Consider the following 14,115-nt stretch of genomic DNA (forward strand, 5'->3'; position numbering starts at 1 on the left):
GTCCACGCGGCAGACAGAGCTGGCCCAGAATAACCACGCAGTGTTCCTTCGTGCTGAGTTTTATCCTCAGTGCTGAAAGGCAGAACTCCGGGCTCTGGTGTGTTTGTTGGACGTGCAACCCCCTCCCCAGCCATGAAAAAACGTAGTGAGGGGCCGGGTGGAAAGCAAGTACCCTCCCCCCCACACACATCTCCCCCTGCCTTCTCTTGGCAGAGGTCTGTCTCCATGCTGAAATGTCCAGTGGCCCATCGTTTGAAATACAATGAACCCCATTTCCCAGCAGCCGCTGCTGCTTCCTAAAACTTCAAAACTTTCGTCAAGACAGTGGTAACATTCTCCCGGCTTGCTGAACTTTCACGAGATTCGGCTTTGGCTCTAAGACAAAAGTAAAGAAGCAAAAACGGGGATTTTTCCACCCAACTCTACTATGGTGGTGTCTAACAGACTGTGTTAGAGAACGAAATGGCTAGGTTGGTCTCTCCTCCTTCAAAAATGCACCGGGACATCCATGTGTTACCCATCTAGCCATTTCAGTCCCTTCTTGCGCAGCATAAGGACAGCACTTTAGCAGAGTGGGGTGGAAATTTCACGTTGTTGCTTCATTATTTTTGTTCTCCAGCCAAAGCAGATTCTGCATGAAACTTTCCTGGGAGTTCTGTGTACAGGGATGTGTGTGTGTGGGTGTGTAATCTCTGTCTAATCTACTGGCACAGGAGTCGCTCAAGAAAAGCTAGAAGAAGAAAAGCTCTCATGATGTCTGTACAGGATCAGATTTGGAGCCAGATGCTGCGTTCCTTGTGCAGACTTTTATTTCCTGGAGTGGGGTGATCGGAGGTGGTGCTGAGTGTATTTCGTAGCACCACGCGCGCAGTGAGCATGGTTCTGGGTGCATCAGTGGAAAGAGTCCATGGGCGCTGGAGCAGGCCCCGGCTGTGTCTGCGTCGTTACCTGTTGAGTCGCACATCGCCGTCCGTGGCGAAAGGACAGAGAAGCCGGAAGGCCCGAAGTGTGGCTATAATGTAAATGTGGGGAGGAGAGAGCTGATTAAAGCCACGTGGGTGGGTGCTAGCCACCGTCTGGTTGGTTAGGTTGGGGACGCTAGAGCTGGTTATCCCTCCGAAGAGGAGGTCTTCCTGAAACCCAATCTCCCTGTTGGTCCCCAGGGAGCTCTTATCTAATTGGAATGCGTGTAGAACAACACAGCTGCCTGCACTTTCTGGGAGCCTCATTGTTTCCAGGAGGATGGAGTAAAAGGGGCCGTGTCCTTTCTGAATCAGTAATCGGGAGCCAGAGCTATCGACCCTCCTCTTCCCTTCCTGACCCCGGGGAATTTAAAGGGCATGTTGTGTGGAATTTAAAGGGCATGTGGACTCTCGCGCGGGGCAATCACCTGGGAGTGGAGAGCTCTTCCCACTACAGGGTGAAGCGATAGGGCATGTGCAGGGTGTTATGTGCTCTGCTTAAGGAGCCGCTCCTTGAACAAAAGCCTCCCCAGCCTCCTACCCTAAGCAAGTAAATTAGTTCCAGCTCTTGGGGTCAGAAAGTCAAGCTATTTAATAGAGGCCATAAAGGATCCAAAGGGGGACGCTAGCCAAGTGCAGTAATGGGATAGAGGAAGAGCCTTTTGAGAGCACAGCCGGGACCAAATGTGAGAGGGATTCAGAGTCTGCGTCTCAGGGACGTCTCCATGTCAGGGGCCTGTAGCAAACGAATTACACCAGGATCATGGCCACGTCCGCGTAGCCTGGGCTGATTGCAGAGATGGGCGTGAAGACCCAGGTCCCAGCACCCTCAGAACTTTGGGGAGATTCAGATCCGCAGGCAGCTCCGAACAATGCAGCCAGCGGGGCAAAGCAAAACTGGGCCCACGCCGCCCCTCGGTGGGGGAAGGTTGGCGCTGGGGCTGGAGTTAGCAGCTGCGATTTGTAGGCAGGGCTGTGCTCCGGCCACAGCCAGCAGAAGCCCTGGCAGCCTCCCTAAAGCCAGGCAACATGTGCCCGGGGGGCTTGGGCTGGAACAGTCCCAGTGCCGGTCCGATGCATTCTCAGTAATAGGATCCTGGGCTGGAGCTGCCGGAGTCACGTCAACACTAGTGGGAGTTCTGGTGCTACAGCCACTCCTGCGTGCTGCGCTGAATCTACGCTGTGCCGGGCAAGCTTGTCTCCGGCCCAGAGCATGCGCCCTGGTGAGTAAGGGGCTGTAAAATGCCTAAGTGCTCCCCCATGTGGGCTTCCTGTATCACCCATCGCAGCCTGGTAGGAGAGCAGCCCTTGCAGGGCCCTGATTCCTGTACAGGTTGATGGGGCGTGGCGGAAGTCATGGCTCTTTCCCAACCCCCGTGCATTGGTGAAACCACAATCCAGCCCTACGGACTCTGATTCATGGAGTCCAAGGCCAGACGGGACCATTGTGATCATCCAATCTAACTTCCTGTGTAGCCCAGGCCAGAGACCTCCCCCGGATAATTTCTGCCACAGAGCTTTTGGGAAAACAGCCAACCTTGATTTAAAAATGGTCACCGATGGAGAATCCACCACGACCCTTGGCAAATTGTTCCCCTGGTTAATTACTCACCCTGAAAAATGTACGCCTCATTTCCCATCTGAATTTAGCTAGTTTCAACTTCCAGCCATTGGAATAATTTTGTGGTTTGCATTCGTTACCCAGAGGGGTATTCTGGGACCTGTCCAAATGTGTAGAAGATCACACCTGCTCCCTCTAGCTGATAACGTTATAAATTGGGCTGGTCTTCCGGCTGGTTTTCAGATGGGCCAATGTAGATCATGCCAGTTTCCATCAGGAAAACCCAGGAAAACGCAGAAGCAGAGGAGACTAAATCGTTTGAATTGGTTGAAAGCTGGCAAGTCTTTACTCATGTCTTACGGTGTGGTCAACAGGAGTTTCGCTTGTGTAAGAACTGACTATAGACTTCAGGGTTTGGCCCTGACTGGTCTATCTATATTTAAAGCTGGTGGAACTTTACCATCTTGGAAATTCCTTTTGTTGATTTTTTGGGTGTTGTTTCTAGGAGACGTAAACCAACAATTCTCGATTTCATCCCAAACTTGCAACAGGTCCGGGGAAACCTTTTCAAAAGCACCTACGTCACCTAGGCCCAGATCCTCAAAGGCATTCAGGCACCTAACTCCCATTGACTTCCCTGAGACTTAGGCTCCTGAGCCACCTAGGTGCTATTGAAAATGGGAATTAGACTCCTAAATCACTCAGGTGCTTTTGAAATTTCTACCCCAGGGCCCAATCCAGCATCCATGCAAACTCCGTGGGAAAGACCCCCTTGGACTCCACTGGGTGCTGGGTCAGACTCCTCACCTTTTGAATTGATCTTGCCAGTGAATTACGAGGTTTTAGGTAGTTTCTCTAACCTAGAGACAAAGTCCAAAGCCAAATTCAATCTCTCCCTGACTTCCCTAAACAGGGCACTTCAAGAGCCAGTTCTGGCTTTGCCCGGGCCCGTGCATGGGGCAGCGCATCGGAGCAACCTGGGGGCAGATTGTTTCGGAGTCACACTCTGCGTCCTGGTTTCCTCCTGCTCCGTGGGGGGGACACCCTGGCGCTGTTGTGTTGGCTGGAGCCAAAGCTGCGCCACGTGCAGGAGGGGCCTGTATATGGGGAGCCCGTCTAGCGGATTAAGGGGGTGCCTTCCACCTCTTTAGTGCCTATATGGGATGCAGGACAGAGCAGCATCCAACCCTAAATTAGCCAATAGCTGCATCCCCAGCAGCCCTGTAGTTCTGTCTTTATTTTGGGTCACCGGCTGTGCATGGGTTAGCTTTAGAAAGCGCCAGCAGGCGAGGTGCATTCACTCACTCACTCACCATTGTGTGCCTGGGTCTTTCTGCACCTCTAGGACACAATTCTCCAGAGCTGCACTGACCTGGGATGTTCTTCCCCTGCTCTGCGTCCGGCACATGGGGATGCAGAATGCCTGGTGGGTTAGAGAACTTGGCCCTTCTGCTCTGTGTGCGAGTGATACGGTGGTCAAGGGGCAAGCTGTAGTTGCACTAATGGCATCTTCATTGCTTCGCACATGCGATACAGCTGTGTGCCCTGGGAAGGCAGTGTGGGCTAGTGGGTAAGGCCCTGGACTTGGGAGTCAGGAGAGCTGGGGTCTGTTCCGAGCTCTGCCACTGCCCTGCTGGGTGACCTTGGGCAAGTCACCTCGCTTCTGTTTCTCTTCCTTCCCTTTGGGGCAGGGACTCTTACTATGTGTCTCTGCAGTGCCCAGGGGCTCTGATCTCAGTGGGGGCGTCTGGCTTCTCCTGTAATATATACACCCGTCCCGTGGCGCCTCATCCAGGTTTGCCTTTTGCTTTCCGGCCAATCTAGGTGGCCCCGACTTGAGCACAGCGAACCCCTGTTACGACGGCACCCATGCGTGTGACACGACAGCGCGGTGCCAGCCGGGCACCGGTCTGGATTACACCTGTGAGTGCACGGCCGGCTATCGGGGAGACGGCAGAGACTGCGTGGGTAAGTGGAGAACACCGCTAGCGGCTTCTCACAGGCTCAATTCTGCAGGTCAGGCTTGGCGATCTACAATCCGCCATCTTGCCTTTCTCTGTACATCCTTCCTGAAGGGAGATTTATAATGATACTCGCTTAGTGAGAGTGTACGCAGCACTTTTCATCGGACGAGCTCAAAGCAGGGTAAGTATCATGGTCATGGGGAAACTGGGGGACACAGCAGGTATGGCCCCGATCCACACAGGTATTTAGGTGCCTTTCTGCCTCTTTAGGCGCCTGAGTCCGCCATTTAGGTGCTACTGGCATTTCCAAAGCCGCCGTTCAGCTGCCGCCTAACCCAGGAGGTGCCTAAATCCCCAAGGCTCCTAAGTTTCCGCCAGTTGTCATCTGCAAAGCTGCCGATGCCACCTCCCAGCGAACGAGCTGCTGACCCCAGCTCAAGCCGAAGCCGAAGCCTTGGAGGCCTGAAGGATTCTCAGTTCAGGCAGGGATCCCATCACGCCGGCAGGGCCTGACCCCAGAGGCGTGTTCTGAGTCCGCCTCAGGCCCGACACCTGTCAGACCCCGCAGCAGGGGGGCTGGAAGCAGGCCGCTGATACAAGGGGGTGCAGTACAGCACCCACACGGAGACTGCCAGTGCCCAGGGAGATGGCGGGCGGGCGGGTGTGAGAAGCAGACAGAAACGGTTTCCGTTGCTAGGGCCTGAGCTGCCTTGACGACTGACCTGGCTCAGGGGCCTGTCTTCAGGAGCAGGTTTGCAGCTGAGGGAGGTGCCCACCTTTGGCCCATCAGCCTGGAACACCAGGCCAGCGGCCTAGGCGCCTGAGCCCCGCTCCTTGGCATTTCCCGCCTGGCTAGCTCTGGCAGCACCCCCCGCAGCTTGCTGGCTTCTGAGGATCCTTGGCGGAGGAGCCTCACTCGCCCCGTGCGTTGTACAGAGAGCCTGGGTGCCTAGCTTGGGGCTGAGAAAGCCTCAGGCCACCGAGAGCGACGCCTACGTACCTTGGAGAATCTGGGCCGGTGACTTGAGACAAGCCACATAGTAATAGAATAATACTTACCTAGTAGGTAGCATCCTTCGTCCATACAGCTCCAAGCGCTTTACAAGAGAAAGTCAGCAGCAGCATTGTACAACAGGGGAAACTGAGGCAGAGAGGCACAATGACTTGCCTGTGGTAACTCTTCAGGCCAAGAGAACGTAGGTCTCCTGACTCTATCCCCTGGACCACGCTGCCTCCTTGTGGGCCTGTGGCAGAGGTGGGAATAGATCCCCTCAAGTCTAGTAGTGCTGGGCTTACTCTGCTGAACTGGAATCCAAAGTTTCCAGGAGCTTGGTTGTGGGTTTTGGCCCAGCTCCAGGCTCTAGCCCTGTCATCCTGCCCTAACTATGTTGAACATTTTTAGGAGGGGGGGGGGGAAGTCTCCCAAGAATTTTGCTGGAAGGGAGGAAATTCTAGACACGTTTGGGGGGAAGCGGGATGTTCGGAGCCTGATTCTGCCCTCGGTGCCTGTCACACACATCAGTGGGGTTACGCTGGGGTAAGCGAGATCAGGATCGGGCTCCGTGCCTTTGAGTAGAGCTGGTGTTTTCCTCAGCCTGAGCTGCTGTTTGTTAGTACATGAAAGAGCTCAGAGATCTGCTCATCTGCAGAGATTTCTCTCGCCCTTTACTGGTTCTAGTGGAAGGGGGCAAAATGTTCCCGCTGAAAGAGAGCCAAACCGGTGCTTACGCTCCGGATCAGCCGGTTTAAATGGAGACCCCCACGCCGAGGCCCCCGGGAAGTGCAAAAGCAAATGTTTTACCCAGCCGGCTGTGTAACCGGGTTCTTCTCTTCCTGCTCAGACGTCGACGAGTGTGCGGAGAGCCTCAGCAGATGCGGCCACCGCTCCGTGTGCATCAACTCTCCGGGCAGCTACAGGTGCGAGTGCCCCAGCGGGTACCAGCTGGCAGTCGACAGGCCCGTGTGCGTGCGTAAGTGTCAAGCCCCTTTGCGAGTCTCCCTCCACCCCCGCTGTACATTCCCTACCTGCTACAGCTCGTGCCAAAGGCTTCTTTCCCAGGTCCCTGCTCCCACTGGAGTCGGAGGGAGCTTTGCCATTGCCTGGCAACTAATCGAGAGTTGGCCCCAAGCACTGGCCGGGGCACGTTCCAGGAGGGCCTAGTTGTGCCGCCCGTATTCACCCTGCTCGGCGCTGCCCTCTCGGGAGCTGCCCCATTGATTGCCAGGGGACCGCCCGTGTGTAAGGGTGGTGGAGGGAGGACTGGCTTCTCAGCTGCACCAGTGCTGCGCTCCGCACGCCTCAGGTCGTCTCCGCCGCGCTAGTCCGGGCGCTGGCCCGCACACCGAACCCTCTCCCCTGAGCTCGGTGGCGCGGGAGCGCTCGGGGGCGGCTTTCACTCAGGTAGCTCACCTGAGTGCTGCTAGTCCTCTGTCGCCGTCCCACAATGTCCCCCAGAAGGACAGACACATTCTCCCGCAACTCAGCTCCCCGCACGCTGCGGGAGGCACCCCTCAGAAGCCCGACCGACATGCATGGGGGAGCGCCGCGCCACTGAGGACCCAGTGACGCAGGCCGGGCTTTGCAGGCTGGTTGCTCACACCTGGGCAAGGCTGACTTGGAGCTTGGACCCGGGTGCAAATCACCGGGCTAACCCTGCAGTGAAGACGGGCCCTGGGAGGTGGGACAGGGCAAAGGTGGTCTTCCGCCATCTTTCAGTGCAGGCCATCAGCACAAGTTAAAGCAGCCTGAGGGCTGTAGTGGCTTGTAATGCCCCCTCCACCCCCCGAGGGCTGTAAAGCCAGTGGGCGTCACCAGAGTGCAGCGCACTCTGGCCAGGCCCCCATCACAGCCCTGCCAGGCCCTTGTGTGCTGTGGGAGTGGAAGCATAGAGATGGCGATGCTGTGCCAGGGCCTTACCCATTTGCCGTGTGACGGTGGGATGGAGGGGGCTGGCTGGCTGCTGGTCATTTATGTGACCATGGAAAACCCGCTCCCACAGGGGAAGACGCTTTCCTTGTAGGGAGCTGTTGTTGGGCCTATTCCTTTGAATGGCAGACGAGCCAGGGCTGGGCCTCTCTCGCTGCTGTGCCCAACGCTCTGATGAGCCCGCCTACAATGGCGTGTAGCCGATCTGCCACTGCCAGCAGCAAATATCTCCAACGACACTAGATGGGGAGGGCTCCGAGTGACTACAGAGAAATCTTTCCTGGGAGTCTGGCTGGGGGGTCTCGCCCACAGGCTCAGGGTCTAACTCAGGGGAGGGCAAACTATGGCCCATAGGCCGGATCCGGCCCATCAGGGCTTTCAATCTGGCCTGCGGGGTTGCCAGCCCCGTGGTGCAGCAGGGCTAAGGCAGGCTCCCTGCCTGTCCTAGTCCCGCACCGTTCCCGGAAGCGGCCGGCACCACATCCCTGCAGCCCCTGGGGCAGAGGGCTCCGTGCGCTGCCCTCGCCTGCATGCACTGCCCCCCGCAGCTCCCATTGGCTGGGAACGGGGAACCGCGGCCAATGGGAGCTTGGGGATGGTATCTGCAGGCAAGGGCCATGCACGGAGGAGCCGCCTGCCCCACCCCACCCCCACGAGCCACTGTCGGACATGCTGGCCGCTTCTGGAAGTGGCGTGGGGCCAGGGCAGGCAGGGGGCCTGCCTTAGCCCTGCTGCGCGCTGTTGCCAGCCCGGAGCCGCTTGAGGTAAGTGGCACCGAGCCGGAGCCCACACCCCCAACCCCTTGTGCACCCTGCCCCCCAAACCCCTGCCCTGAGCCCCCTCCCACAGTCCACACCCCTCCTGCACCCCAATCCCTTGCCTTGAGCCCCTTCCTGCACACTGCACCCCCTCCCGCACCCCAACCCTCTGCCCCAGCAGTACATTCATGGCCCTGCATGCAATTTCCCCACCCAGATGAAGCCCTCAGGCCAAAAAGTTTGCCCATCCCTGGGGTCGCCAGATTTGGGATCAGGAAGGAATTTCCCCCAGGTCAGATTGGCAGAGACCCTGGGGATTTTCACCTCCCTCTGCAGCGTGGGGCACGAGTCACTTGCAGGTTTAAACTAGTGTAAATGGTGGATTCTCTGTATCTTGAAGTCTTTAAACCATGATTTGTGGACGTCGGTAACTCAGCCAGGGGCTAGGGGTCTATTCCAGGAGTGGGTGAGGCTCCGTGGCCTGCAACGTGCAGGAGGGCAGACTAGATGATCACGATGGTCCCTTCTGGCCTTAAAGTCTAGAAGTCGGAGAGAGCAGCCCCAGGCCACTCACAATCCTCGTGTCATGTCGTTCCCTTTCCAGCAATCCCCCCGCCGTCCAACCCCTGCGAAGACGGCAGCCACACCTGCGCTTCGGCAGACCGCGCCCGCTGCGTTCACCACGGAGGCGGCTCGTTCAGCTGCGTGTGCCTCGCGGGTTATACGGGCAACGGGCATAATTGCTCTGGTATGTACACTCAGACTGGCCTGGCTGGGTTCCCCACCTCCCTCTCTCCCTCTGGAGTGCTTCCCTGGCAGGACCCTGTTCTCTGCTTGGACCGTTGGGAGGAGATGCCAGTTTGGGTTGGTGATGACACGCTGCAAAATCCGGATCTGGACTCAATGTTCAGGGGGTGTTGGCATGGCCCCGTTCCAAAGAGAAAGGCCATTTGCAAAATTCAGCCGCATCTCTGGGTTCAGATTTTGAACCCCCCTAGAGGCCGGGGTCCTTTGGAGCTGAGGGGCTGTTCTGGGCCCATCTCTACATTGACTTAACCCCATGTTAGCCTGAAGTCCCCAGGCATGTCCTGGCTCTTCTTGGGCTACAGAACGTACTGCCTGGGCAGGAAGAGGCAGGGTTACTGCGAGCCTTATGCCCGCTGGATTTTCCTCGCCCAGGACCCAGGACTGTGCTCATTGATGCCAGCGGGCATTGGGCCAGTGTCTTCAGCAGGAGCAGGACTGGATTCTCCTTTAGCCTCAGGACTGGGATGTGACTTCAGACCCAGAATCCTCGTCTGCCTCTTCATTGCCCCCTGAGGAGAGACGTGGGGGTGGAGTAGCGGTTGGCTGCTGGCTTGGACCAGGAGTCAATTATGGCAGCCCCCACCCCCATGCCGACTCAGCTGTGCTGGCCCGTGAGTGGGGGGGACGAGCCAAGGCCCAGCCCACTCCCCGTCCCCCTGCTCCAGGGATGGAGCAAATGGGCGCTTAGTCCGGTCTCTTCCTGTGCCCGAGGGCTGGAGAGCCAGCGTAAGGAGGGATGCATAGTCCAGGGTCTGAACTCATGCCTTCCTCTCCACGAGCCCCTGCAGAACATGGCCCGAGAGTCTGGTACGCCTGGCTCAGCACGGGCTGCCGTGACGTGCATCACCACAGCCAGCCGTCGAGGGGATCGGTTTCTGCGGCATGGAGGGTTTGCAACCTGTTGAGCGAGTCCACCCCTCGAGGCTCTGGTGATGCTGCAGCCGGGGCCGTGGACAGCCAAACCGCTCCCTGCCGAAGGGGGAAACCAGCCTTTTGGCAGAGGCCCTGAACATCCTTTTGTGGGGGGGCTTCTCCTCCCCTCCCCCTAGGCGCTGTCCTGCTCCACATCTGTATTTACGATGCCGAATACGTTCACTGCCTTGCTGCAGCTGGTGGTGCTGCTGGGGCAGCCGGGCAGCGAGAGCAGCGCCAACGGGTGCGCCGTGGGCTAGCCGTAATGGATGGGCAGAATGCCCTCGTGCGGGAATCCAAACGCTCACACGTGCGTTGCACTTCCCTGATCCCGGGGTACTGCTCGAACACGACTAGCACAAAGGAGGCCCTAGGCCGTAGCTAGATTCCTAGATGCCATGGAAACCGATGGACCGGACCGCTGGCCTGATTCTGTGCTGGGGACAATCAACAGCAACAGCGTTGGTCAATTTCAATAGGGTCCTAAGAGCGGGTTGCTCTCTGTGGGGTCAAGGGAGTCAGTCCCCCCCCCCCCCCTTCGGCTACCTGGAGCTTGGGTCTGGGGATAAGCAGGAGTGCCCCTCGCTTGCTGCCTCCCCCGAGTGGGGGAGTGGGAAACCGACTGAGCCCAGGCTCTGCCACGGCACCGCTGAGCTGCCCCTGGCCTGGGGTGGGGGTGGGATAGACCTGCTGTGAACTACTACCTTGTGGGATACTCCTGGTGGGGGGCAGAAGTGTGTGTGGGGGGGGGGGGAAGGGGGGGACGACACAGCTATGTATCACTATAGGCTGGGTGCGGGAATCTAGCCACCACCATTATTATTATTATTTATGTTACAGTAACAACTAGCGGTCTCCACTGAGATCTGGGCCCCCCTGTGCCAGGAGCTGTACAGCCCCCTAGTGAGCGACCGCCCCTGTTCCAAATGGCTCAGTCGCGCGTTTCCGTACGTGTTAGCACAAGGGTGGGCATCAGGGTGGAGCTTTATTATGTAGCAGAATTTCAGTTACCACCGACATAACTGCCCTGAAGTGTCTTGTCATGAAACAGGCCATGAGGGTCATTGCATGCTAACGGCCGGGACCGTCTGCGTGAGCCTCTGGGAACACGAGACGGTAAAACAGAGTGCCACTGGGAAGCGCCTTAGCGTGGAAAACGGGGCTGCTTTTCAGTTGGACTCCCCGGACTTGAAGGGTTTGTTCTTCGGCCGATCCGCTCCTCCCAGGATGGTCTCCCCCGTCATTGGGGCCCCATGGCTGCCGCATTCGTGCTTAAGGGCTCATGCCACTTTCTTTAGCACTTCAGATTTGTTCCAAACCACTGGCCACTTTCTCCCCTGCCCACCAGATGTTTCCCCTGCAGCCTTTTCCCCAAGCTTCTTTTCCCACCCCCGCCTGGCATCTTTCCTTGCGTTAGCCCATAGCATCTCCACATCCCTTCCAGCTGGGCTGGCTGGGCCTCCCTCATGGAGCAGGGCGTGGGCTTGCACTGTAGAGCGGCAGCATTGTATGGGGAGTAGCAACCTTTGCCCCTTCTCTGGAGCAGGGAGGCTTTAACTCTCCCAAATAGCAGCAAATCATGCAGCCAAACAGTTCTTTATCTCCGCCCTTCCCGCTCCAGCCCCCGCCAAGCAAACTGGCCTCACCCAAGTCGTTAGATGGGCTTGGACACACATTTCTGGCCTGATCTTTGCACAGTGGAGCCGTCGCATGGGATGGCGTTGGGAGCACGATTTCATCGCCGCCTGTAACGTTTTGCTGCCTTGTGGAAGGGAGCGATGGCGCACGGTGCAGCCCAGACCCGGCCCAGATCTTGAGCGCGGGAGACACGTGCTGTGGTGCACTCGCCCTTCTGGAGCTCCGCCATGGCCCTGCGACTGAGCAGAGACGGGCGGGGGCCAGAACCTGGGTGGTTACTCTGCTGCTTAGAGGGTTCCAGGCCCTGCAGGAGGGGAGCGCTCCAGAGCGGTGGGTGAGGGGGCCTGGGAGGAGTGTGATGATTGGAGGCTGTAGGCAGTTCTTAGTGGGACCCACTGGTTTCCCAGCCCGGCAGCCCGCCCGCGGGCAGGTTAGAATCAGAATCATAGGAGATTAGGGTTGGAAGGGACCTCAGGAGGTCATCTAGTCCAACCCCCTGCTCAAAGCAGGACCATCCCCAACTAAATCATCCCAGCCAGGGCTTTGTCAAGCCGGGCCTTAAAAACCTTGAAGGATGGAGATTCCACCACCTCCCTAGGTAACCCATTCCAGTGCTTCACCACCCTCCTAGTGAAATAGTGTTTCCTAATATCCAACCTAAACCTTCCGCACTGCAACTTGAGACCATTACTCCTTGTTCTGTCTTCTGCTACCACTGAGAACAGCCGAGCTCCATCCTCTTTGGAACCCGCTTTCAGATAGCTGAAGGCTGCTATCAAATCCCCCCTCACTCTTCTCTTCTGCAGACTAAATAAGCCCAGTTCCCTCAGCCTCTCCTCGTAAGTCATGTGTTCCAGGCCCCTGATCATTTTCGTTGCCCTCCGCTGGACTTTCTCCAATGTGTGCACATCCCTTCTGTAGTGGGGGGCCCAAAACACATTCGCACTCTGGCGGCTGCACCTGGGTAATGAACATGTTCCTCTCCCTTCCGCAGATGTGGATGAATGCGCCGAAGGCAGATGTCACCAAGCCGCCGCGTGCTACAACACGCCCGGCTCCTTTTTGTGCCGCTGTAAACCAGGCTATCAAGGGGATGGCTTCCACTGCACACCTGGTAAGGGATCACGGGCTGAAGGCCTGATGCAGTGTGAACGTCAGGACTGGCCCATGCTTCTGCTGAGCATCATGTAAACGCTGCTAGCGTGGGAGGTGTGTGACTGCGCCACAGGGGGGAGGCTGTGTGCGCCCGGACTGTGGCGCCGCCCCGAGGCCCGCCCCCATTCAGCCTCCTCCCCCAAAAGCCCCACCCACGCTCCATCCCCGGCTCTGCTCGGCCCCGCCCCTCCAGGCCCCCACCCACAATCACCATGTCCGCCACCCACGCCTCTTCGCCCGCTCTCCTGGCCTCCCCGGCTGCTCACCGCTCGCACGTGCCTCTTCACCCCATCCCGTGAGGCCCCCATGTGGGCAGAGCCTCAGGGGAAGAGGATGATTGGGGGTGGGGCCACAGCCAGAGTGCCCACTCTTTTAGTGGCAGCACACTCCGAAGGCCGCAGGCCGGCTGTTTGGAGAGGCTCAGCCGCCCCTGGACTCTTATACCCACCGCCTGTGACTGTTAGTCTTGTCTTGGCTTCCCTTGTGCCGCCTGTTTTGTGTACAGGAACTCCTCGCTTAACGTTGTAGTTGTTCCCGAAAAATCCACTTTAAGTGAAACGACGTTCAGCGAATCCAATTTCCCCATAAGAATTAATGTAAACGGGGGGGTTAGTTTCCAGGGAAATTTTTTTCACCAGACAAAAGACTATATATCTATATCTATATAGATATATACACACACACACACACACACACACACACACACACACACACAGTATAAGGTTTAAACAAACAATTTAAGACTGTACACAGCAATGATGATTGTGAAGCATGGTTGAGGAGGTGGAGTCAGAGGGTGGAAGAGGGAGGGATATTTCCCAGCGAATGCCTTACTGCTAAATGATGAACTAGCGCTCGGCTGAGCCCTCAAGGGTTAACCCATTGTTGTTAATGTAGCCTCACACTCTACAAGGCAGCACAGATGGCGGGAGGGGAGACAGCATGGCAGAGAGAGACAGACACCCCCCCCATGTGTGTTAGAGACGTGCATTGCCCCTTTAAGTACACTGACCCCACTCTAAGTACATTGCCTTTTTAAATAGATCAGCAAGTTGAGACAGAAGCTGCTGCCAGGAAGCTCCCTCTGTCCTGAGCCCTGTCGTGCTCCCCTCCTCCCCCCCCCCACTCTATTGGAGATGGGGTAAGCGGGGGGCAGGAGCAGGGTGGAGGGGGACACCCTGACATTAGCCCCCTTCTTTCTCTCCTCTCCCGCACAGCAAGCAGGAGGCTCCGGGGAGCAGCTCCAAGGCAGAGAGCAGGAGGAGCACATGGCAGTGGGGGGAGGGACAGCTGAACTGCCGGCAATTGATAACCTGCTGGATAGCTATGCACAGGGAACTTAGGGGAGCTGATAGGGGGGCTGCCGGTCCACCCTGGTTCCAAGCCCCCACCAGCTAGCTCCAACGGGCTGCTCTTTCTGCAAGCAGTGGAC

The 14,115-nt window shown here is 57.5% G+C and overlaps 1 protein-coding gene across 1 annotated transcript in view; it reads left to right on the forward strand.

Moving 5' to 3' along the window:
* The window catches only part of NID2 (nidogen 2), a 52,602-nt gene that overhangs the window by 26,817 nt on the left and 11,670 nt on the right, over positions 1–14,115 (forward strand). The window contains exons 9-12 of the mRNA XM_026654221.2: positions 4,348–4,491; positions 6,329–6,457; positions 8,776–8,919; positions 12,523–12,642. Of these exons, the coding sequence (XP_026510006.1) occupies positions 4,348–4,491; positions 6,329–6,457; positions 8,776–8,919; positions 12,523–12,642 (537 nt within the window). The remainder of the gene's footprint in view (positions 1–4,347; positions 4,492–6,328; positions 6,458–8,775; positions 8,920–12,522; positions 12,643–14,115) is intronic.

Source organism: Terrapene carolina, unplaced genomic scaffold (assembly GCF_002925995.2).
Source record: "Terrapene carolina triunguis isolate 2854851 unplaced genomic scaffold, T_m_triunguis-2.0 Scaffold189, whole genome shotgun sequence".
Taxonomy (NCBI): domain Eukaryota; kingdom Metazoa; phylum Chordata; order Testudines; family Emydidae; genus Terrapene; species Terrapene triunguis.